The 25,034-nt window shown below is 38.9% G+C and overlaps 1 protein-coding gene across 2 annotated transcripts in view; it reads right to left on the reverse strand.

Annotated features, from left to right (window-relative positions):
• Positions 1-1,184: 1,184 nt before the first annotated feature.
• Ak1 (Adenylate kinase 1) overlaps positions 1,185-25,034 on the reverse strand; it is a 37,324-nt gene continuing 13,474 nt past the window's right edge. The window contains exons 2-5 of one of the 2 annotated variants that reach the window (XM_053796553.2): positions 10,269-10,341; positions 8,273-8,436; positions 3,239-3,355; positions 1,185-2,106 (exon numbers count right to left, since the gene is read on the reverse strand). In XM_053796553.2, coding sequence (XP_053652528.1) covers positions 1,855-2,106; positions 3,239-3,355; positions 8,273-8,436; positions 10,269-10,341 — 606 coding nt within the window. In that variant the 3' untranslated portion in view covers positions 1,185-1,854. The remainder of the gene's footprint in view (positions 2,107-3,238; positions 3,356-8,272; positions 8,437-10,268; positions 10,342-25,034) is intronic. The other variant, XM_053796554.2, reaches the window with a different exon arrangement.

Consider the following 25,034-nt stretch of genomic DNA (forward strand, 5'->3'; position numbering starts at 1 on the left):
AAGCTTTTATTGCAACAACTTTTCGCTGTGTATAAGCTTTACCAAGCTCTAAACAGAGCAAAACATTGTTCTGCGACTTGTGTCTTAGTCTTCATACATATTGTGTGCATGGAATTACCGAAGCTTGAATTTTGAGACAAAGTAATAATATACATGCCTGGGAGTCTGGATTCTGCAATGTTTTTTAAACGTTTACGAATTTATACACGTCACTCATAATTCAATGTCTCGTATACATTTGTAAGTGAGCTTAGGCCAATCTTAAGTCTCTTCAGTCTTAGTCACAGTCAGCCGTATTTCTCTCTTTTCAGTCACAATTAATCTAGTCTCAGTGTCTATCAAATGTCACTTAGTGAAGTACATCTCAGTTACAGTACAATCAGCAGGTACTATTGCTCTTTATTATAATAAAAAAGAAGCGCTAAGCCACAAGGGCTATACAGATTGCTCTTTAGTCACAGTTAATTTTCAATCTACGGCTGTCAGTCAAATATCTCAGGTGTTCCTCTATAACAGGCAACTACAGCCGTTAGTCTCCTCCATGTTGTAATAAATGTACGTTTTATATAATCAGCCCCAGTCAGGGTTCAGTCAGCCGGTTAATAATTGTTAGTCATGAATGTTACTGTCAGTCATCAGTGTTACTGTCAATCATAAATGGTGCTGTCAGGCATGAATGTGACAGTCATAAATGTATTCGGGCATAAATATTTCAGTAATGTTTCTCAGTCCTAAATATTTGTCATAAATGCATTTCAGTCATAAATATTTGTCAAAAATGTTTCTCACTGGTAAGTAATCATTCATAATTTATTTTAAGTTTTCAGTCGAAGTTACAGTCAACTTAGTTCAGCACTTTTCCTGTATAATATCTGTCAGTTATTAGCTATCTGTTTACGCCAGCATCTTTAGTTTGTCACACACCAGCACGTTTGCCCCGCTCACTGCTGCCTGTCAGTCAATCTTTAAGTCTTCTACTCACTGTTGCTCGTCAGGCAATAACCTCTAGTCTTCCACTCGACTGTTCTCTCAAATTATCTCTCGTTTCTCCCGGTCAGTGTTGTCTGTCAGTCAAACAAGTCCCAAGTCCTTCTCATTAAGTATATATTATATGTATTGTTCTCTTAGTCATGAGTCCAGCTTCCTAAGTGTACGTTACTGGTCTAAGTCACAAATCCCTCAAAGTACTTATATGTAACGTGTACTGTTCTCTCAGTCATAAGTCCCGCTTAGTAAATGCATAGTGTATATTGCTCTCTCAAGGTTATCATTCAGTCGATGGATCACTACAGACACGTCTTAATAGGCACAAAAAACTGCTGCTGGAAGACATTAGTCATTTACGGGAGTCAGAGTTTTTTGTGTGTTACTGACCGTAAAGACCAGTCCTTGTACGTGTTCATAAAAACAAATCTTAAGCAAATCATGAAAAGTTTATTAAGTAAAAAATACAGTCTCATATACACAGTTCAAGTCAAGAGTCACAAGTCGCCCTCTTTTATGGTCAAGAAAATTCATAATTCATAAAATTAAAAGCTCTCCCCTTGTCACTGTGTAGGCCTCCCCATGGTCAAGAGAAAAGTAAACACCGGTGTCATCATACTGTTATTATGTTTTCACTGTTGTATGTTTGTGGGCTCGACCACCCAATATGGGTGGTGCTGGACAACCTCATAACCAATGTATTCAAATGCAAGTCTCGGAGAAAAAATCACTTATTACTTACATGAAGTAGTATTACGAGATCTTTTCTTTGGTGGTGTTTTTAACTTTATATTTATGGGTGCGTGGAAGCATTCAATTTTACTATAAATAAGGTTTATGAACTTTGCAAACCGAACGTTAGTATATTCACTACATGGAAGCAAGAGCCTTTTGAACTTCGGCGAAGACTTCGTCAGGGGAACTCAGAGCCTGGATGGTATTACACTTGTCCTTATAATAATCTACAACAGGCTTGGAGTGCTTGTGGAAAGTGGCCAAACGCTTCTTGATGGTCTCCTCGTTGTCGTCGACGCGGCCAGAGGTCTTGGCGCGGTGCAGGAGACGCTCCACCATAATCTCGTCAGGAACTTCGAAGTACAGCACCTTGGTGCACGGCAGGATCTGCAGAGAACAACCACTAGTTACCATCTTATTTCTACAGGGAAACGTGATTGAAATCTGCTGGAGTTATTCGCAGCACTAGTTACCAATTTATTTTTACAGGAAAACCTCATCGGTATCTGCTGGGATTATTCCCAGCACTAGTTACCAGCTTATTTCTACTGGGCCACCCGATTATAATATATAACTCAAAACTAATCTGGGGTCAACAAAAATCTAACTGTTGTACCTGAAAGTCAATGAGTAATTTATAGAAAATCACTTTTTGAACAGTATACAGCGGCAGGGAGTATAAAGAATAAATCCACAAGTACAAAGGAGTAGAGGGTCCATAATTATAAAAGAGTAGAGTTCTCTAGTACAAGAGGGTCCCGCTTATACAAAAAGTTAGGTTCCGGGGTACTGCTGTGAAGTGAAAGCCTTTTTTAACTTTCAAACGCATAAAAAAGCCTGATAACTTTTTTACATTATCATATATTAAGTGAGCAATATAAATAGGCCTAAAATGCATATACAGTATACACATTACTTACCTTAAAATATTTTCGTCCTTAGCTTATAGTGAGTGGTGAATATATTTATTGAATGAAGTATGAATAAATGAAGTATAAGTGAAAAACCACTATTAGTTAAGTACACTGTTAAGCGGGGCCAGCCTATAGTCCACAAGAATAGTCCATAAGTATAAAGAGTAAAGAGATTACAAGTGATATGTAGTAAAAGTCCAAAGGTGAGGGGTAAGAGAGGAGGGCAAGTGATTGTTTCTTTAATTAAACAAATGTGATTTGTCTGGGTAAGATAAAAATTGGAGGTAAACAATGATGGTCGCCTAACCTTTCACTTGACCAAACTGACCTTAGCCGTCTCCTACGTTCTCCTCACCTAACCTAACTGATGTTGACTGACCTCTAACCTTTCCTCCCCCGACCTCACTAGTGACGTTAGACAAACCTCCAACTTCTCTTCGCCTGACCTGACTGACCTTGGCTATCTCACGTCTTACCTGACCTTTCCACTGATCATTCTTACCATGATAATGGTCTACGTTTTTCCGAAACGTCTAGCGCCATCTGTAATTTGCGAGTTACTGACGAAGAGACAGTTACAAAGAAAAAACTGGTAAACATCGTACCCTCTGCTCAAACTGGACGCCCTGGGCCTGTTCACGTGGGTAACCGTCGATGAGGAAGCCCTTGGATGTTGACACTCTCTTCACCATAGCCTCCGCCAGGAGGTCCAACACCACCTCCTGTGGAACAACACAGTTTCAATAACACTCATCACACCATGATTAGGTGCACAAAATCAGCATCGGGAAATTGGAAATGTGATAGTTTTATTATATATTAATGGTTTATAAAACCAACAAGGAGTTAGTTTAATATCTTTATAACGCACCACATACCCATCCTTGTCAACAACCTATACCAGACTCTGGTGCAATTGCAAGTACCATTTCAATTTGTATTTTTATATTATAAGTTTATATTATAATTCCTACTCTAAGATTGTTTTCATATCTTAGTGACTATATTGTGTGTGCAATTAGTGTATATTTCAATTATATTATTGTTCAAGGCCCTTAACTATCTTTTGGTAACTAGTACCAACTACCTCATATATCTTTTTTTTTCTACTTTTTTTATTCTTTTGCTACCTTACCTTGTATATTTTATCTTGTCAATTTAAATCTAGTTATACTCTAATTCTTGTAAACAACTTATATAACACCTTAGTGCAATTACAATTGAGAGTCTTGTGCCTTTTTTATATTATTAGATTAAACTCAGTTGTACTATAGTCAATACCAAATTCATTATATTAGACCTTAGTGCAATTACTAGTGAGAGACTGGTGCTATTTTTAATTTGTATTTTTATATTATTAGATTAAATCTAGTTGTACTATAGCTCATTCTAGCTCAAAACATAGACTCCATAAAAGTCATTATATTAGACCTTAGTGCAATTACAAGTGAGGGTCTTGTTCTATTTTAAATTTGTATTTTTATATTACTAGTTTATACCTAGTTGTACTTTAGTTCATTCCAGCACAACACATAGACAACATCAACTTCATTATGTGTAGTAGTGACTATACTCTATATGACCAAAATACTCTAGCTATATACTTATCCAAGCTTCCCACCACTACAGATATCAGTACTAGAACTCAACACATAACTCAGGATATAAATAACCATAATTTAAACCTAGAAGATGATTGATCACGTTGACCCTGATCTAAACCTCCATAATCTGACACCCAATCAAAACCTATTGGAAAGTAACTGCCTTTATTACACAGCATCACAAGCCAGCACTATCCTAAACAATGCTAAAAGCCTATCAGTACTTAACTACAACATCAGGTCCTTAAGCAAACACTATGATGACCTCCTGGCACTCCTTGAATCACTAAAGACACCCTTCTCCTGCATTATTCTCACTGAGACCTGGCTTAAGCAGGACACAATAGATATCTACCCTCTACCAGGATACACAGCAATTCACAACTGCAGACCAAACCAAGTTGGGGGTGGTATTGCAATCTATTACTCTAACCAATTATCTTGTATTAGCACCACTTGCTTTAGTGATGAATATGGGGAATACATTTTTGCTAATTTTACTGTAAAAAACCTTAAGACACCTATAACAATCGGTGCCATTTACCGGATACCTCACACAAGCATCCCAAATTTCAGTGAGAAATTAAAGTCACTAATAACAAACAGACAAATGAATAAGCACCACCTTCTCTTAGCTGGAGACTTCAACATCAACCTTGGCTTACTAGATGATCAGCCTGTAACTGATTTCATCAACAATATGAACAACACACTTCTCATACCAATAATAACTAAACCAACCAGGCTCACTAGCCCCCCTTAAATCAGGGATAATCACAGATAGCACTACAGACCATTACCCTACCTTCCTCCTGACAAACATTAATAAACCACCACTTGAATACAACAAAGTCTCATTTAGACTCCATGACGAGGCCTCAATAAGGAAGTTCACAACTGACCTAGAGATTGTTGACTGGCCTACAGAATTCTCCAAGGCCAATGGTATTGATGACTGGACAGACATTTTTCTTAACAAATTACTTAGACTATACAACAAACATTGTCCTATAAAAACGAAACAGATCACAAACAAACGGCTTGGTTGCCCATGGCTAACCAGCACCATTCTGAAATCCATTGACAAGAAACACCAATATGAAAAGCAATATAGACAGGGCTTAATACACAAAGATATTCTTAAACACTATTCATCAGTTCTCACCAAAGTAATAAAGAAAGCCAAACAACTATACTACTCCAGTAGATTCACAGACACTAGAGGAGACATAAAAAAGACCTGGAAAACACTCTCTCAGATTCTAGGGACCCACAAACTGAAAAAAAACAAGAATATTGTCCTAACTAAACCTAATGAAACACCACTACATCCCACTGACACAGCTAACAAGATAAACGACTTCTTCTCAACCATAGGATCTAATCTCGCCAATAAAATCCCACATACTAATGCCCATGCCGGGGACTACCTAGATGGGAATTTCCCAAATTCCTTCTATCTTGCACCAACTGAGCCCTCGGAAGTCACCGAGATTATAAAGTCACTTAAAAACAACTCGGGGAATCTGTCTAATGTCCCACCATTACTGTACAAGCGAGCGGCCCATATCCTTTCGCATGCTATTTCATTACTTTTTAACAAGTCACTAGAAACTAGCACCTTCCCGAAACTACTCAAGATGGCAAGGGTTACACCAATACATAAAGGTGGTGACCCTACAGACTTAAACAACTATAGGCCAATATCAAACTTACCATTGCTATCCAAAATCTTTGAGAAACTCGTGCACAGGAGACTATATTCATTTATAACAGCACAAAACATACTCAACCCCTGCCAATTTGGATTTAGGAAAAATAAAAGCATTAATGATGCAATCATAAAAATGCTAGATCTGCTTTACACAGCATTGGAAAATAAGGAATATCCACTAGGAATTTTTATTGACCTAAGAAAAGCTTTTGACACAGTAGACCACGGCATCCTACTCCACAAACTTGACCATTACGGTATAAGAGGCCATGCGCTTGCTTATTTCAAATCTTACCTTACTAATAGGTATCAGTATGTTACCATTAAAGACACAGCATCAACAACACGGCCACTTGATACTGGAGTTCCGCAGGGAAGTGTCCTTGGTCCCCTGCTCTTCCTCATATACATCAATGATCTTCCAAACGTATCCCAACACCTGAAACCCATTCTCTTTGCTGACGACACGACTTACGTCATCTCTCACCCTAATCTTGCCACCCTCAACACCATTGTTAACGAGGAGCTGATCAAAATATCGACTTGGATGACAGCCAATAAACTTACGCTTAACACTGACAAAACCTACTATATTATGTTTGGTAGCAGAGCAGGAGATGCACAAATTAACATTAAGATCGACAACACTCTAATTACCAGACATAATGAGGGCAAATTCCTAGGCCTATACCTTGACAACAACCTGAATTTCAGCACCCATATCCAACACATAACCAAAAAAGTATCCAAAACAGTTGGGATCCTCTCCAAGATACGATACTACGTGCCGCAAAATGCCCTTCTCACACTATACCACTCACTTATTTATCCATACCTCACCTATGCTATTTGTGCTTGGGGATCAACTGCAGCAACACACCTAAAGCCAATTATAACCAAACAAAAAGCTGCAGTAAGAATAATCACTAAATCCCATCCCTGGCAACACCCCCCCCACTCTTCATAGATCTAAACTTACTCCCTGTTCAGTACATCCACACTTACTACTGTGCAATCTACATCTACAGGACCTTAAACTCCAATATCAACCTTGACCTAAAACGCTTTCTTGATAGTTGTGACAGAACCCACAGGCATAACACCAGACACAAACATCTCTACGACATTCCCCATGTCCGACTAAACCTTTACAAAAATTCAATGTATGTCAAAGTCCCTAAAATCTGGAACACCCAACCTGAGAACTCTAGAACTGCAGACACATTCATCACCTTCAAAACTACCATTAGAAAACATCTTATCTCCCTGATAAACCCCATCAACTAACTACACGAATACCACCTGGTGGTTCACACTTACACTCACCCATTTGACCATAAACAGAAATATTAATCTGAATCTTAAAATAATGAATCCTATGATACTCCAATACTGAAACTATGTACTGTGCCAAAACAAAAGCATTCACATTGCTAAACTCACAAACTAGTATTTAGTCACTTAGCCATAATACCAACTTACCTCATAATTTGTAATATTTTAAAATAAAGAATTAAACTAAGTCTGCCCGAAATGCCTAGCCATGCTAGGCGTTCTAGTGGTACACTCTGTAATTATTATTTAACTACATGTAAACCACACAACAACCAAATTCTGTAAATTCAACATTGTAATCTTTATAGAGAATAAACTTTGAATCCTAAACCAACAAAGGGAATAAGATATATACAACACTAGGGTATCTTTTCTCGTGGAGACGTTTCTCAACCAGTAGTTTCATCAATCCACTACACTGGATTGGATTAATAAAGCCACTGCTTGGCGAAACGTCTCCACAATAAAGTGTTGCACATGTGCTTATCATATTCACAATTTTTTTACGAGTTGAACAACTTCACAATTTGCACATGAATCACTTTTTTTTCATTCTCACAAGAAAACAGATGACGGTATATATCAAGTGTATTTTGTTTGGTAGTCGAACTTATTAATGCTGGTAAAGAGCTCGTGATCCAAAGCACCTAACCTAACCTAACCTTAAGGGCGCATACAGGGAAGGGAAGGATCGACCCAATTCCTTCAAGGCACCTTCCTTAAAGGGTGTAAAGTGTTGACAATGTACATAAATGGTTCAGAGAACCGACAAGTTGATAAATTAGACATATGTGCAACACTTTGGTATCTTTATTGTGAAAACGTTTTGCGACACAATGGTTTCATCAGTCCAATACAAACTATGAATGGTGAAGATCAGGAGTTTGAGGTAATCAGTACCTCAGCCTGGAGTCGATGTAATCAGTCCATTAAGTGTTGCACATGTGTCTAATTTATCTAAGTGTAGACACCTAAAATTAACTGACCAGAGGGACGAGGTCGCCCTTCTCCATGATAGCGTTGAGAGTCTTGCCTCGCTCAGAGCCCGAGGACACCTCCTCCCTCAGGAGGTCACCAGAGGACAGGTGAGTGTAGCCGTACTTCTGTACTATCTTGTCACACTGAGTACCCTTCCCGCACCCCGGCCCGCCTGCAACCATAAAACTGCTTTCAATTCTTATATTAACAACAACACACACAAAACTGCAAGAGCTCTACCAGCTGTGTAAAGCTTTCTTGTGACGATAATAATAATATTTATAATGATAATAACATTAAAAATATAAATATTTATATAATATTTTTTTATTACCACATTGGCCGTTTCCCACCAAGGCAGGGTGACCCGAAAAAATAATTATAATCATAAAAATAATAAAATAAAAAAAAATATTCAAAATGCTAATATTAAAAATATAAATATCTATATAATTTATTATTATTATTATTATTATTAAGAATAAGAAGAAAATTATGAAGCTACTGTATATACACACACATTATATATGAAGGATACCTGAAGGATATTTTCAAGGGTGAACGCCCCCGCTGTCCTGTCCCAATATTCAATTTGCAAATGTTATCTTACATCAGCTCATTTCAAAGCCAAGGATGCAACCCACACCACTCTAACACCCTGGTACCTATCTTAATACCCACACCCATGATGCCACCCACCTCACTCCACTAAAACCCTGGTACCTATCTTAATACCCACACCCATGATGCCACCCACCTCACTCCACTAAAACCCTGGTACCTATCTAAATACCCACACCCAGGATGCCACCCACACCAATCCACTAACATTCTGGTACCTATTTACGGCTAGATGTTCGGAAATAACCTATCATTCCTCATCACTCTTTCTTGTTGGCACTAAGTGACCCTCTAGTTGGCAATCTGCAAGTGGCCCTCTAGTTGGCCAGGGACAAACACAGGTGGTCAGCAACAGGTACAGATGGTCAGGGACAAATATAGATGGTCAGGGACAGGTGCAGCATAGTGAAGATACAACAGACAAGTGTTCATTACACTCCACATCCACCTACACACACTAGTGAGTACGCGCGCGCGCGCACACATACACACATACACACACACACACACACACACACACACACACACACACACACACACACACACACACACACACACACACACACTACGGGCGTTCCTCCAAGTGGTAGTGTTTTGTCCGTCACGAAAAGTGTCTCCTGACACTGGTGTTCACCATATGAGCCGGTCACTAGTGAAGCATCCCGATGGCTCACCACACTTAAGTTGTCACCGCATTATACAGTAAACAATCATCACAGTAACGACCTAGGATGATCACCACACAATACTGACCTAGGATGATCACCACACAATACTGACCTAGGATGATCACCACACAATACTGACCTAGGATGATCACCACACAATACTGACCTAGGATGATCACCACACAATACTGACCTAGGATGATCACCACACAATACTGACCTAGGATGATCACCACACAATACTGACCTAGGATGATCACCACACAATACTGACCTAGGATGATCACCACACAATACTGACCTAGGATGATCACACAGTAATAACCTAGGATGATCATCGCACAATAATGACCAAAGATGGGTGATCCATAGAATGACAAATCATTCTTCTGTCATTCACAATGTCCTCTTCTCTTCCTTCATGTCGTTTACCTGCACTCATTCTACTGCATTTATTAACATCCATTCAATTCTTGTAACTGTTCCTTCTACCTCTTTCCTCCCCATTTAAAAAAAATAATTCCTTCGGCCTCCCTTCCCACTATCTTTATTCCCTCCCCTTTACTTTAACCTTTTTCCTTCCCCCATCTCTCGTACCCCTTCCACACCTCCCTCCTAATTTGCCATCCTATCCACTTTCTTCCCTTCCTCATACCCTCTTCTATATCCCCTTCCCCTCCTTCCCTTACCATCTAAACTTAGGAATTAGACGTACCTAAGACGAAGATGACAGGCAGCTTAGCCTCCCTCAGGGGCGTCAGGTCCGTCTTGCTGGCCTGCACGGCAGCCTGCGGGATGACACGACACTTGCATCAATTCACAGTGTCAGTAAGATACACGTATGTTACATTAACCGTATGCAATAATCGCGAACAAGCGATAAAAGATGCAAAACAGCCACGGGGGGAGTTTATTGATAGCTTTAGGCCTTTTGTGTTCCAATCAATACGTCAGGAACTTGTAATGTTGCATAAATGAGTAGGAAAGTCCAGGTAGATGCGTTCAAGGGAACGACTAGCTAGTGTTGTTACCTTGAACGCATCTACCTGGACTTCCTACTCATTTCTGTAACATTGCAAGCTCCTAATGTGCTGATTGCAACACAAAAGGCCTAGAGCTATCAGTCAACTCCTCCCGTGGTTGTTTTGCATCAATCGTATATAAGGAAAGGGCAGATGATGCAATGTTGAGATGGTATGGTCATTTAGAAAGTGTGAAGAATAGAATGACCAAGGGGATGTATAAATTTGTGGTGGAAGGAACGGTATGGATCATCCCAGGAAGGGTTGGAGGAAGAGGGTTAGGGAAGCTGTGAGTATTTGAGTGATAGGGGCTTGAGCATCCAGCAGGCTTGTGTGAGCTTGTTAAATCGGAGTGGTGACAAGTGGTCTTTATGGCTTGATGTGTTTTTGAAGTGTGAAGAAAGTAACAGTTACGTAATACTCATGAAAAATCGGTTACTCGGAACTGAATTCTAGAGGTGGAAAGAGCAGTGCCTTAACTCTGAAGGGATGGTAATGTTACAGTTTGGAGATTTATTTGGCATAAAAATGATAGAATACTGACTGATGTAAGACACAAAAACGGTATTAAGACACTTATTAAGGAGACATTTCACCCGCCAGGAACTTTCTCAACCCAGTACAGAAAACTAAACAAGGACTATGTATAGTGGGGCACGATAAGCCTGGCAAAAACATCAGAATTCATAAAACTTGACAAAATTGTGTGATATAGGAACCTGCAATAAAAGTAAATTGTAAACAATGTCTATGGTGTTGGTCAGTTAGTGTGAGCATCAGTGTGTGAGTAGCAGTGTGAGCATCAGTGTGTGAGTAGCAGTGTGATCATCAGTGTGAGAGTAGCAGTGTGATCATCAGTGTGTGAGTAGCAGTGTGATCATCAGTGTGAGAGTAGCAGTGTGAACATCAGTGTGTGAGTAGCAGTGTGATCATCAGTGTGTGAGTAGCAGTGTGATCATCAGTGTGAGAGTAGCAGTGTGATCATCAGTGTGAGAGTAGCAGTGTGATCATCAGTGTGAGAGTAGCAGTGTGATCATCAGTGTGAGAGTAGCAGTGTGATCATCAGTGTGTGAGTAGCAGTGTGATCATCAGTGTGAGAGTAGCAGTGTGAACATCAGTGTGTGAGTAGCAGTGTGATAATCAGTGTGTGAGTAGCAGTGTGATCATCAGTGTGAGAGTAGCAGTGTGAACATCAGTGTGTGAGTAGCAGTGTGATAATCAGTGTGTGAGTAGCAGTGTGATCATCAGTGTGAGAGTAGCAGTGTGAACATCAGTGTGTGAGTAGCAGTGTGATAATCAGTGTGTGAGTAGCAGTGTTATCATCAGTGTGAGTGAAGGTGTTATTATCAGTGTGAGTGAAGGTGTTATTATCAGTGTGAGTGAAGGTGTTATTATCAGTGTGAGTGAAGGTGTTATTATCAGTGTGAGTGAAGGTGTTATTATCAGTGTGAGAGTAGCAGTGTGATCATCAGTGTGAGAGTAGCAGTGTGATCAGGAGCTGCCCAACATAGGCCAGTAAACTTACTGTAGTGTGTTTGTCATATTGTGCCAAGCCTAGTATTGAAATTTGCGTCTTCACCTGTTTGCTTATCTTTTACCTATTTATCTGCACATCTTTTCTTATCTACTTAGCCTCTCTGTTTATATTTGCCTATCTATCTGCACATCTTTGGCTATGTACTTCAGCTTATATATGCCTGCTTATATCTGTATGCTGGTATCTGCCCGCCAACACGACTGTACTTGCCAATGCCGGCCTCCCTCCCCCGCACTGAGTTCCTGGCAAGGACAAGTGCCAGGGGTGCCGCTGCCAGGCTAGGGTGCCAAGCGAACCACCTGCCAGGTCACCCGAAGATCAAACTGCTGGCACCTGCCCTGTTATGCACTCTACAAGTACCTGTACAACATATACAGACCTAGATGGCATCAATGACAAACATACAAAGCCCCCTTGTTTTGCAAAGCATTTCGGACAAATTAGGTTTTGTTCACAGGATGCGAACCTATCTCCCTGCTTATCAATCACTCCCTCCACTCTCGTTTCTACATGTAATTAACTATTTGAGTTTGTAAGAGATGAGCTCTAGCTCCTGGACCTTCCAAAAAACTTTCAAGCGACCGACAGGAAATGAGAATTCTCGTACCAATATTCAAATCCCTATATGGAGTTTACTTTCGTTATATCATTACTTAGCTCATTCCACTTCTGTACCACTTAAACGTTAAAATTTACTCCACTGTACGAGTTTTCAAGGCAACTCAAGCTTGTGACCCTATTAGGCCGAGATTATTATAGGATACATTGTTGAGATTCCCAAAGGATATTCTTACATGTGCCATTTGCATATGCTAATGAAGTCTCTCTCTTTACGTCTGGAAGCTTCTGGCTTTTATTGCCTTTATGGAAATTAGTTCATCCAGTGTGTGTGTGTGTGTGTGTGTGTGTGTGTGTGTGTGTGTGTGTGTGTGTGTGTGTGTGTGTGTGTGTGTGTGTGTGTGTGTGTGTGTGCGTGTGTGTGTGTGTGCGTGTGTGTGTGTGTGCGTGTGTGTGTGTGTGCGTGTGTGTGTGTGTTAGGTGTGTGTGTGTGTTAGGTATTTGTGTGTGTGTGTGTATGTGTGTGTGTGTGTGTGTGTGTGTGTGTGTGTGTGTGTGTGTGTGTGTGTGTGTGTGTGTGTGTGTGTGTGTGTGTGTGTGTGTGTGCGTGTGTGTGTGTGTGTTAGGTGTGTGTGTGTGTGTGTTAGGTGTGTGTGTGTGTATGTGTGTGTATGTGTGTGTTATGTGTGTGTGTGTATGTGTGTGTGTGTATGTGTGTGTGTTAGGTGTGTGTGTGTATGTGTGTGTGTTAGGTGTGTGTGTATGTGTGTGTGTTAGGTGTGTGTGTATGTGTGTGTGTTAGGTGTGTGTGTGTGTGTGTGTATGTGTTAGGTGTGTGTGTATGTGTGTGTTAGGTGTATGTGTGTGTGTTAGGTGTGTGTGTGTGTTAGGTGTGTGTATGTATGTGTTAGGTGTGTGTGTATGTGTGTTAGGTGTGTGTGTGTATGTGTGTGTGTGTTAGGTGTGTGTGTGTTAGGTGTGTGTGTGTGTGTGTGTGTGTGTGTTAGGTGTGTGTGTGTGTGTGTGTGTGTGTGTTAGGTGTGTGTGTGTGTGTGTGTTAGGTTGTGTGTGTGTGTTAGGTTGTGTGTGTGTGTTAGGTTGTGTGTGTGTGTTAGGTTCTGTGTGTTAGGTGTGTGTGTGTGTGTGTGTGTGTGTGTGTATGGTGCCGAATAGGTAAAATTGGTCAATTATCAAGAACTCGTTTAAAATTAAGTCCTTTCTAAAATTTTCTCTTAAACGTTTAAAGATATATTTTTTATTTATGTTAATGTAAAAATTAATAATTTTATACCAAAATGAACCTTAGAAATCTTACCTAACCTTATTATAACAAGCGCAATTTAATTTAGCCTAATCCAACTAAATTTATTTTAGATAAGTTTACAATAATTTAATAATACACAAACACAATGAAATATATTTTTTGTTAGGTTCAGAATGATTTTTGCGAAATTACTGCAATACACAAATTTTCGTTTGCATTATTAGGCAAGAAGAGCGTTGCTATTTAAGCCCAAATCACAAGTTTTACCTATTCGACACGACACACACACACACACTTTGACAAGGTGGACAGGGACAGAATGTTTCAGAGATGGGACACAGCAACAAGGGGTCACAATTGGAAGATGAAATCCGAGATGAGTTACAGGGATGTTAGGAAGTATTTTTTCAGTCACAGAGTTGTCAGGAAGTGGAACAGTCTAGAGTAATGTAGTGGAGGCAGGATGCATACATAACGTTAAGAACATGTATAATAAAGCTCATGGAGCAGGGAGAGATTGGACCTAGTAGCGATCAGCGAAGAGGCGGGGCCAGGAGCTGTGACCCGACCCCTGCAACCACAATTGGGCGAGTACACACACACGCGAGCAGCCAGCAGTAACAGCCTGGTTGATCAGACCCTTATCAACTATGAGGCCTGGTCTCAGACCGAGCCGCGGGGGCGTTGCCCCCGGAAACCCTCTCCAGGTAAACTCCAGGTAACACAGGTAACACACACACACACGCTCACCAGTCGCAAAATACCACGGTTCACGATTTCTGTTGTATCCCCAGCTGGTGAGCTACTGTAGAAATATGCAGGGTATGGCAGGTATTTCTTACTACCAGGAATTGTATCCTGCTCAAAACACTGAAAAACATTTACAGTGCTTGTTGGAGAATTATGTTATGCCACAACCCGCCGTCCTCTCATTTGTGCACGCTCTAAACTACTGCACTCATTTTAACCTAACACCTGTGTGTGTGTTTAAATATATATATATATATATATATATATATATATATATATATATATATATATATATATATATATATATATATATATATATATATATATATGTATATATATATATGTCGTGCCGAATATGTAAAACTGGTCAATTAGCAAGAACTCATTTAAAATTAAGACCTTTCGAAAATTTTCTCTTATACGTTTATATATATATTTTTTTCATTAATGTTAATGTAAAAAAATTTAATTTTGCACCAAAAGAATCTTAGAAAACTTACCTAACCTTATTATAACAAGAACAATTTATTTTAGCCTAACCCAACTAAATATATTTTAAATACGTTTACAATAATTTAATACTAAACAAACACAATCAAATATATTTTTTTTGTTAGGTTCAGAATGATTTTGGCGAAATTATTGTATACACAAATTTTCACTTGTCCTATATGGCAAGATGAGCGTTGCTGTTTAAGCCAAGATCGCAAGTTCTGCCCATTCGGCACGACATATATATATATATATATATATATATATATATATATATATATATATATATATATATATATATATATATATAATATATATATATAATATAAATATAATATATAATATATATATTATATAATATATATATAATATATATTGGCAGTTTGGAGGGATATGTTGTGTATCTCTATACGTATATGCTTCTAAACTGTTGTATTCTGAGCACCTCTGCAAAAGCAGTGATAATGTGTGAGTGTGGTGAAAGTGTTGAATGATGATGAAAGTATTTTCTTTTTGGGGATTTTCTTTCTTTTTTTTGGGTCACCCTGCCTCGGTGGGAGACGGCCGACTTGTTGAAAAAAAAAAAATATATACACGATATATATATATATATATACACGATATATATATATATATATATATATATATATATATATATATATATATATATATATATATATATATATATATATATATATATATATATATATAAATATATATATATATATTATATTATATATATATATAAATATATATATATATATATATATATTATATTATATATATATATATATATATATATATATATATATATATATATATATATATATATATATATATATATATATATATATATATATATATATATATATATATATATATATATATATATATATATATATATATATACGTATACACACACACACACACACACGGTTGTTGGAGTGTTATGCACACTTGTCAATGTGGACAGTAAACACACACGTGTAAGATGGTTTATTTCAACCTCCAACTGGAGGTTTTAGACGAGTTGAGAATTGTAAAAACATTGCGGGGTCATTAAGAGAAAAAAAAAATAAACGCTTAAAGAATAAAAACCTAGTAACTGGAAAACAATTTGGTTTTCGGTCTGCAACTTAGTGTAGATAAAATCCGTCATCATGACAGCCCGGGAAATTGTTCAAGAAAGAAATGGGTAGACTATTTTTCTAGATTTTACGAAGCTTTTGATGGAGTTACCCCATGAAAGACTAATTTAGAAATTATATAATACAGGGGGAATAAGTAAATTACAAAACGTGCGAGACTTTTGAGAGGAAAGTGTGAACAGTTATGAGAGAGAATGTCATCGTGGGAAGATATCACCAGTGGGGTGCAGCAAGGATCCCTACTTGACCCGACGAAATAAAAACAGAAGGAATAAAAACTATATGGATATGTTTGCGGACGATGCAAATATCTTGTGCAAAATAATAAAAATGAGATTATAACCATAACGAAGCGCTAAAACTTTAAGGGTCATACAGCAGCAGCAATAAAAATGAGAAATAACTACAAAATAATTTGGATAAATTGAACAAATGGAGTAATAGATATATAATTTAATGTAGATAAATGCTATGTAATAGAAATGGGAAGAATATAGACTGTATAACAAACTACTACCGCAAGTATAAGAGAAGGATCCAATAGATAACTGTAACACTGGTATGCTACACTGGCAATCTGTAACACTGGTATGCTACACTGGCAAACTGTAACACTGGTATGCTACACTGGCAAACTGTAACACTGGTATGCTACACTGGCAAACTGTAACACTGGTATGCTACACTGGCAAACTGTAACACTGGTATGCTACACTGGCAAACTGTAACACTGGTATGCTACACTGGCAAACTGTAACACTGGTATGCTACACTGGCAAACTGTAACACTGGTATGCTACACTGGCAAACTGTAACAGAGTTTTCCAACATGAAATTGGAAAATGTTTTATTTACGCGTGTTTTATTCACAACATATTAAGTGAAAATGGGCAAGAACTGTGTCGTACCTACACCTAGGAAAGAACAGACAATTTAGAAAAGGTTCGAAGAAGAGCTACAAAATGTCTACCAGTTAACAAATAAGAATTATAACGCAGGCTGGAAACGCTAAAGGTGTCACCGCTGCTGCCAGGAGGAAGAGATGAGGAGTGATACCCATATATAAAGTAAAAAAATTACGTGAAAGAATATAAATTCTTAGTGCCTGCGACAGGAATTAAAAAGAGGAAACAGCTGTAAATCGAGGAAAAATGAAACCGAAGGGATACTAAAAAACAAACGATTCTTATGGGAGAGTGTTAGACCACTGGAATGATACAGAAGACTAAGTACTACAATCACTGGTAAATCTTGAAAAGAAATACATGGGCAAATTATTGAAGGCATGACAACATGAGCACAACTCTGTAGCAACAAATACGTAATTGCACACGCGTACACAAGGAACGAACCAGCTGTGCTAAACCACCAAGCATGTAACTAAAATAGCTGCAACGGAGCGTCAAGTATTCTGCTGTCTTCTGAGATGCTGCACAGCCACAGCTATGCTCACACCACATGTGGTTACATTTCTTACTCCAGTCTACAATGCCTACTGTTTCTACATCAGAATCTTCTCTTCCTTCACCCAGTCTCCTTCCTTCCCTCACCTATCTTTCCTTCACTACCTCTCCGTCCAACTCTCACTTACTCTCCTTCCTTCAATAAAAATTCGTACATGATACTAGGATTTTTTCTTGTAACAGCCAACGTCAAGCTGGCCCTGTCACCAGTGTATTTTAAAATAATTTGTAAGACTTAAATTATATAAGTTACCAAAATATAGTTTAAAAATATTAATACAAGTGGCAGCAAACACTGTTCACAATATGCAGGATGTATTATTCTGGGATCACGAAACGGCTAGGAATTGTGAGGTAAGCAAGTGTACGGGGTGTGTGGCTTCTGTTGTGTTCTGGTGTTGGTGCAATGATTCCTTCTCTGACTCCGGTGGATTCCTTGGCTCAAGGTTGCTCTATTGATTCCCCTTCTTGGCCTGAGGATTAGTTAATCGCCCGAGAAGCTTTGCCACGCAACGTAACCTGGAGATGTGAACACACAACTGTTCCATATACAGTATATGTGGTCAGAGTTTCCACTGACTAGACTAGTCTATTGCTTCATATATTACTCTACTACTCTTAAGTCTAGTTCATCCTAAATGTCATCCCGTCAAGCTGAGAACTAGATTACTTTAGTACATGCTTTATATTTTAAAAATATATAACCTGCCCAACTTTCTGTCATGCTTAATCACAGTTTACTTAGTTGTTCGGTGAGGCAGGTTATATCTTTACTGACACCGTGCTGTTGGTTAGTGAGACAGGTTATATCTTCACTGGCCCTCGTGGTGTTGGTTCGTGAAGCCGGTTATATATTCAGTGGCCCCGTGGCGTTGGTTCGTGAGGCAGTTTCTATCTTCACTGGCCCCGTGGTGTTGGTTCGTGAGGCAGGTTATATCTCCACCGGCCCCGTGGTGTTGGTTTGTGAGGCAGGATATACCTTCACTGACCCCGTGGTGTTCTTAGTATACAAAAGGTCTGACATTCTAAATGTTTTACTGTTGTCTACCATGTTATTCCCGCTATCACCATACATTCAAATTCAAATTCAAATTCAAAGTTTATTCTCTATAAGGATTACAATGCTGAGTTTACAGAAATTTGGTTATTGTGTGGTTTACATGTAGTAAAATAGTGATTACAGTGTACCACTAGAACGCTTAGCATGGCTAGGCATTTCGGGCAGACTTAGTTTTATTCTTAATTGTAAAATATTACAAATTATGAGGTAAGTTGGTATTATGGCTAAGTGACTAAATACTAGTTTGTGAGTTTAGCAATGTAACTGCTTTTGTTTTGGCACAATACATAGTTTCAGTATTGGAGTATCACAGGATTCATTATTTTAAGATTGAGATTAATATTTCTGTTTATGGTCAAATGAGTCAGTGAGTGTAAGTGTGAACCACCAGGTGGTATTCGTGAAGTTAGTTGACAGGGTGTATCAGGGAGATAAGATGTTTTCTAATGGTAGTTTTGAAGGTGATGAATGTGTCTGCAGTTCTAGAGTTCTCAGGTAGGGTATTCCAGATTTTAGGGCCTTTGACATACATTGAATTTTTGTAAAGGTTTAGTCGGACACGGGGAATGTCGTAGAGATGTTTGTGTCTGGTGTTATGCCTGTGGGTTCTGTCACAACTATCAAGAAAGCGTTTTAGGTCAAGGTTGATATTAGAGTTTAAGGCCCTGTAGATGTAGATTGCACAGTAGTAAGTGTGGATGTACTGAACAGGGAGTAAGTTTAGGTCTATGAAGAGTGGGGGGGGGCGGTGTTGCCAGGGATGGGATTTAGTGATTATTCTTACTGCAGCTTTTTGTTGGGTTATTATTGGCTTTAGGTGTGTTGCTGCAGTTGATCCCCAAGCACAAATAGCATAGGTGAGGTATGGATAAATAAGTGAGTGGTATAGTGTGAGAAGGGCATTTTGAGGCACATAGTATCGTATCTTGGAGAGGATCCCAACCGTTTTGGATACTTTTTTGGTTATATGCTGGATATGGGTGCTGAAATTCAGGTTGTTGTCAAGGTATAAGCCTAGGAATTTGCCCCCATTATTTCTGGTAATTAGAGTGTTGTCAATCTAATGTTAATTTGTGCATCTCCTGCTCTGCTACCAAACATAATATAGTAGGTTTTGTCAGTGTTAAGCGTAAGTTTATTGGCTGTCATCCAAGTCGATATTTTGATCAGCTCCTCATTCACAGTGGTGTTGAGGGTGGCAAGATTAGGGTGAGAGATGACATAAGTCGTGTCGTCAGCAAAGAGAATGGGTTTCAGGTGTTGGGATACGTTTGGAAGGTCATTGATGTATATGAGGAAGAGCAGGAAGAGCATGGTAGATATGTTAGGAACACCGGCCTCTAGTGCAATGTCTCTTGTCTGTCTCCCTTTTTATATTCTCGCGCCACTGGCTCTCTTCCAACTATCTGCTGGGTGCACTCACCCTCGTTGTCTTTGTGGGGGGTCGAGGCACAACTCCTTGTCCCGCCTCTTAACTACTTTAGACCGGCTTTTCTATGACCTTCCGGACCTGATCATACTGGTTCCAGCTCTGAAAATCCTATAGTCATTCCCCGAGATGATATCTACTCTTGAAGCAATGCAGTATTTTTCTTCACCTTTTTAACTGCACTTACTGCCCTCATACACACAAAAAGAATATTTCATGGTGTTTGGCTCAGTTTCCTGACTCAGTTTCCTCGCATCTCAAACAGTCTGCCCTTATCCTGTTATGGTCATGTTCATCCTGATCCTCGTCTCTTCTACGACTGATATGTCAAGTTTTTAAGTCTCTTCTTACAGTCCATTTCTCAGTTCCGGTACCAATTTCGTTGCAAATATGTGCATTTTTTCTATATTTATACGATTGATCAAATGGAGTCTCCATGCTGGCGCCGCATATGAAAAGATGGACCTAATATATGTAGTGTATTACGTATTTAATGAACCTTTCTTGAGGATGTTTGAAATCAGTTTTGATACTATTTTAGCATATGTTGTTAAAGTTATACTGTTGAGATGAGCGTCTGGTGATATACTTGGCGTTATGATTTCTCCAGTTTCCTGGTATCTACACTGAGTTCGCCTTCTAGCCCCTTCCCTTATTATTACTTTGCATGACTTTCTCATTACTGCATCCCTTTCCAACAACGCATGTGTGTGTGCGTGTGTGTGTATATATATAAAATGTAATATAAAACACGACAAATAATGATAATTCAGCTAAGACATTCCATTGTTATTCGTATTACTACTAATAAATATCATCACATTATGACTAATTGTCCTTATTTTGAGTCATCCTCATTATAGGTCAGCAGGCTGAGATAATATGCTCCTCCAAGGCAAGGTTACAGTATCGTCATGCATATCCCCCCTCACTAACTGTAGCATTATGCTGCACTCGTGCAGATCTTCCTCACTAACTGCTGTATTATGCAGCACTCCTCACTGACTGCAACATTATGCTCTATGTCCACAGTGCTTTGCGCTCAAATAAACCTTTACATTTCTTCCAAAACGCTTTTAAAAGCTTCGGGAAACTCCATTTCAGTTGCTTAAGTATTTTGTCATTATTTTTTTGTAGTGGTTACTGTTAAGTTTGCGTTAAACCTAAGTGTATATTCTTGGGTCAGTGAGGCTTTACACCATGGAGATAAATTGTATTAACTATAAAATACTGACACGATGGAAAAATAAACAAATGCAGTATAATGCGACCCTTTGTTGACGTTTCACGCACACAGTGAGCTTTATCAAGTCACAAACTGATCTACCTCGGTAAATAGTACAAGAGTATTTACAGGGTGGAGAGTCAGGTGAAGAATACAATCTACCCAACATTCTCTACCTGACTCTCCACCCTATGAATACTCATGTACTATTCACTCAGGTAGATCTGTTTGACTTGATAAAGCCCACTGTGCGGGCGAAATGTTGTCAACAAAGGATCGAATTATACTGCATTAGTGGGGTTTTTCCCAGTTTACACACCACTGAGTCTGGTCAGTATCTGCATGGGTGACCATGAAAACCATACTGTATCCAAATACCTCAACCTTTCAAAAGGAGCTGGAGCTAACCTTCCTTTTCTTGTATCAAACCTGACGGCCTCCCACAAGCTACGATCCTTATGGGTTTAGCGCCTCCCCGTGAATACAATGTTGATAATAATAATGATAATAATAATAATAATAATAATAATAATATACCTTCGGTGCTAGTGTCTCCTACACGAATACACTGAATATATTACACCATATCAATACAAGCTTCAGGACATAGTATTAATGCTGAAGCAGTACACTGCTTGTACAAGTGTAGCAGTACACTGCTTGTACAAGTGTAGCAGTACACTGCTTGTACAAGTGTAGCAGTACACTGCTTGTACAAGTGTAGCAGTACACTGCTTGTACAAGTGTAGCAGTACACTGCTTGTACAAGTGTAGTATTATGCTGTTTGTACAAGTGAAGTTGTACACTGTACATTACTAGTAAGAAATAAGATACGTAACATTAATACAAAGCACTACAGACGGTGGAAGGCGAGTCCTACCTACACTGCCTTCCCTCGGCCCAGCACTGTGTGGGGCGGCAAGATCAACCTCCGTTGGAACGTCATGACTCATGCTGAGAGACAGTGTGTGTACTCACCTATTTGTGTTCACCTATTTGTGGTTGAAGGGGTCGATTCACAGTTCCTGGCCCGACTCTTCCCTGGTATTAGTTACCAGTTGTCAAGGGCGCTTGTCGATAAACACTTGGCCTGTTGTGTGATTGTACTCGCCTAATTGTGGTTGCAGGGGTCGATTCATAGCTCCAGGTTGTGTGTGTGTGTGTGTGTGTGTGTGTGTGTGTGTGTGTGTGTTTAGGTAACTAGTAGGAAGGAGAGAGAACATAATGAGAGAGAGTACATCTTAAGATCTACACCAGGGCTATCCGTTGAGATAAGCTAACCTACTCTCACAATTGCCAGAACTGATAACCTCTCCTAGTGGTGGCAGGAAACAACCTGGATCAAGAGTCTTGAAACAGCGGTTCCAAACCTTCTAAAAAAAAAAAAAAAAAAGAGCTCCGTTAAATGAGGAAACCAAGCACTGGCTGGAGCAATTTTCTCGCCAAGCTTAGTGGTTGTAGAGCTCTGCCAGTGGTTGTAGAGCACTGCCAGTGGTTGTAGAGCACTGCCAAAAAACTATTACTACTATTACGGCGAGTTCTGTTTAACTTGGAATTATTGTTTAGATAGAAAGCATTAAGTAAACCCAGCGATATCTAAAGTATACCACTATCTATGTTTCATATAAAAAACTAAGTTTAAGAATTTGTTTTACTTCAAATAGTTAAATTTTTTTAATATAATTACTTGCTTAGTCGCTCAACTCTACTTCCTTTACATTTTACAATTTATCCTCAGCCTATGCACAAATTAAAGTCAAAACTGAACACGAAATTGAAGATGCGGTCTGACCATTACATTTTAATGCCACACTTGTTTTTAGCTATGAGACCCAACAGCTTTGTTACTGTTGTAGTTGGACGTTGAGAACCAGAGGTCATTATTAATGAACACTAAGGTCTCTTCTGTCATCTCTCGTGATTTTGCCTAAAAATTACTTATAACATTACTGTAGCCAGAGAGCATTATTATTATTATTATTATTATTATTATCAGAGAAAGCGCTAAACCGACAGGGGTCATACATCGCTAGCCAGAGAGGTGTTGAAATTTCGCAACACTGAAGCTCATTTTCCACGTCTTCGACCACATCCCCGGCATATCGTGGTCAACCTGAGTACTTTATACAGCGTGTTGCCCTGTTAAGGTGTCATCTGCGACCTTTTTGATAGAAAGCCTTATGTTAACAAAGTAAAAAATAATATAGGCGGATTATGAAAATGATAGGTCAAGGACTAACCCAGAGGAACCCCAGCTTTTATATTTTACACTCGTGCGTCCCAGGGTGGAGAGTAGGCGAGGGGAAAGTGGAAGGGGAGGGAATATGGAGTTGATAAAATGAAGAAAGAGAGATCAAGAAGTGAGAAGAGACTGTGTAGAGGAGAGAGGGGATGAGGCAGGCTCCTAATGTCAAGGACATTAACTCTTCCATTGCAAACTTGCTGCTTACGCGCGCGCACGCACAAACACACACACAAACATGATAAATAATAGCCAGCACGAGTATGGATCTACTGAAGCAAAAACAAGTTAATTATACCGCCACAAGTAGTTTAATCACTCCATCCCACCACCAGGGATGGCGTAGAGATATTCAATTGTATTCATAATTATATTATTCGTGTGGAAGCTCTAAAATCGTAGAAGTCATTACAGAGCCTTGGCAATGGGAAGCAATAACGTTTGATTCAAGGAGAGGACAGTTTGCCTTATTCGAATAAGGCAAGATAAAATTTGTGTAAGCAGTAATGTCGCAAAAATCACTCTGAACCTAGCGAAATAAAATATTTCATTGTGTTTGTTTATTATTAAATTATTGTAAATTTAACTAAAATATATTTACTTGGATTAGACTAAATTAAATTGCGCTTGTTATAATAAGATTAAGAGAAATTTTTAGAAAGGACTTAATTTTAAACGAGTTCTTGCTGATTGACCAGTTTTACCTATTCGGCACAACATTTTATATATATATATATATATATATATATATATATATATATATATATATATATATATATCTTTGTGTGTGTGTGTGTGTGTGTGTGTGTGTGTGTGTGTGTGTGTGTGTGTGTGTGTGTGTGTGTGTGTGTGTGTGTGTGTGTGTGTGTGTAAGTAATCAACCAACATCACGCGAAGACCGTGATAACACTTGTGTCCAACATGATACAAGACAGCTATCTTCCTTATCCACTCCTCTCGTAGTCTTTTATAAACCTAGGTTCCCACAGCTGTGACAAACTCAATAATATCTACTTGGGAACTTACGATGATAGTCATTATCTTCCTGCCCGCCGGCCGTCCTGCCTGTCCTTCTCTGTGGGTCCAAGCCACTTCAAAACAGAGTTTTACTCGATGGCGAAGTTATTGCACAAGAAGAAATAAGGGAACAAATTTGTTCAAGTCATTCAACTCTCAAGAGGGGCTAAGGTTGCTTGTTACCCCTGGTCAAGGTCTCGTTCTCTAATGCATTATCTCTTATCGCACACCAACTATCTTGCTCACGGACATGTACGCTCCTACCCTCCACTC

The sequence above is a fragment of the Cherax quadricarinatus genome, chromosome 80 (genome assembly GCF_038502225.1).
Source record: "Cherax quadricarinatus isolate ZL_2023a chromosome 80, ASM3850222v1, whole genome shotgun sequence".
In the NCBI taxonomy this organism is placed as follows: domain Eukaryota; kingdom Metazoa; phylum Arthropoda; class Malacostraca; order Decapoda; family Parastacidae; genus Cherax; species Cherax quadricarinatus.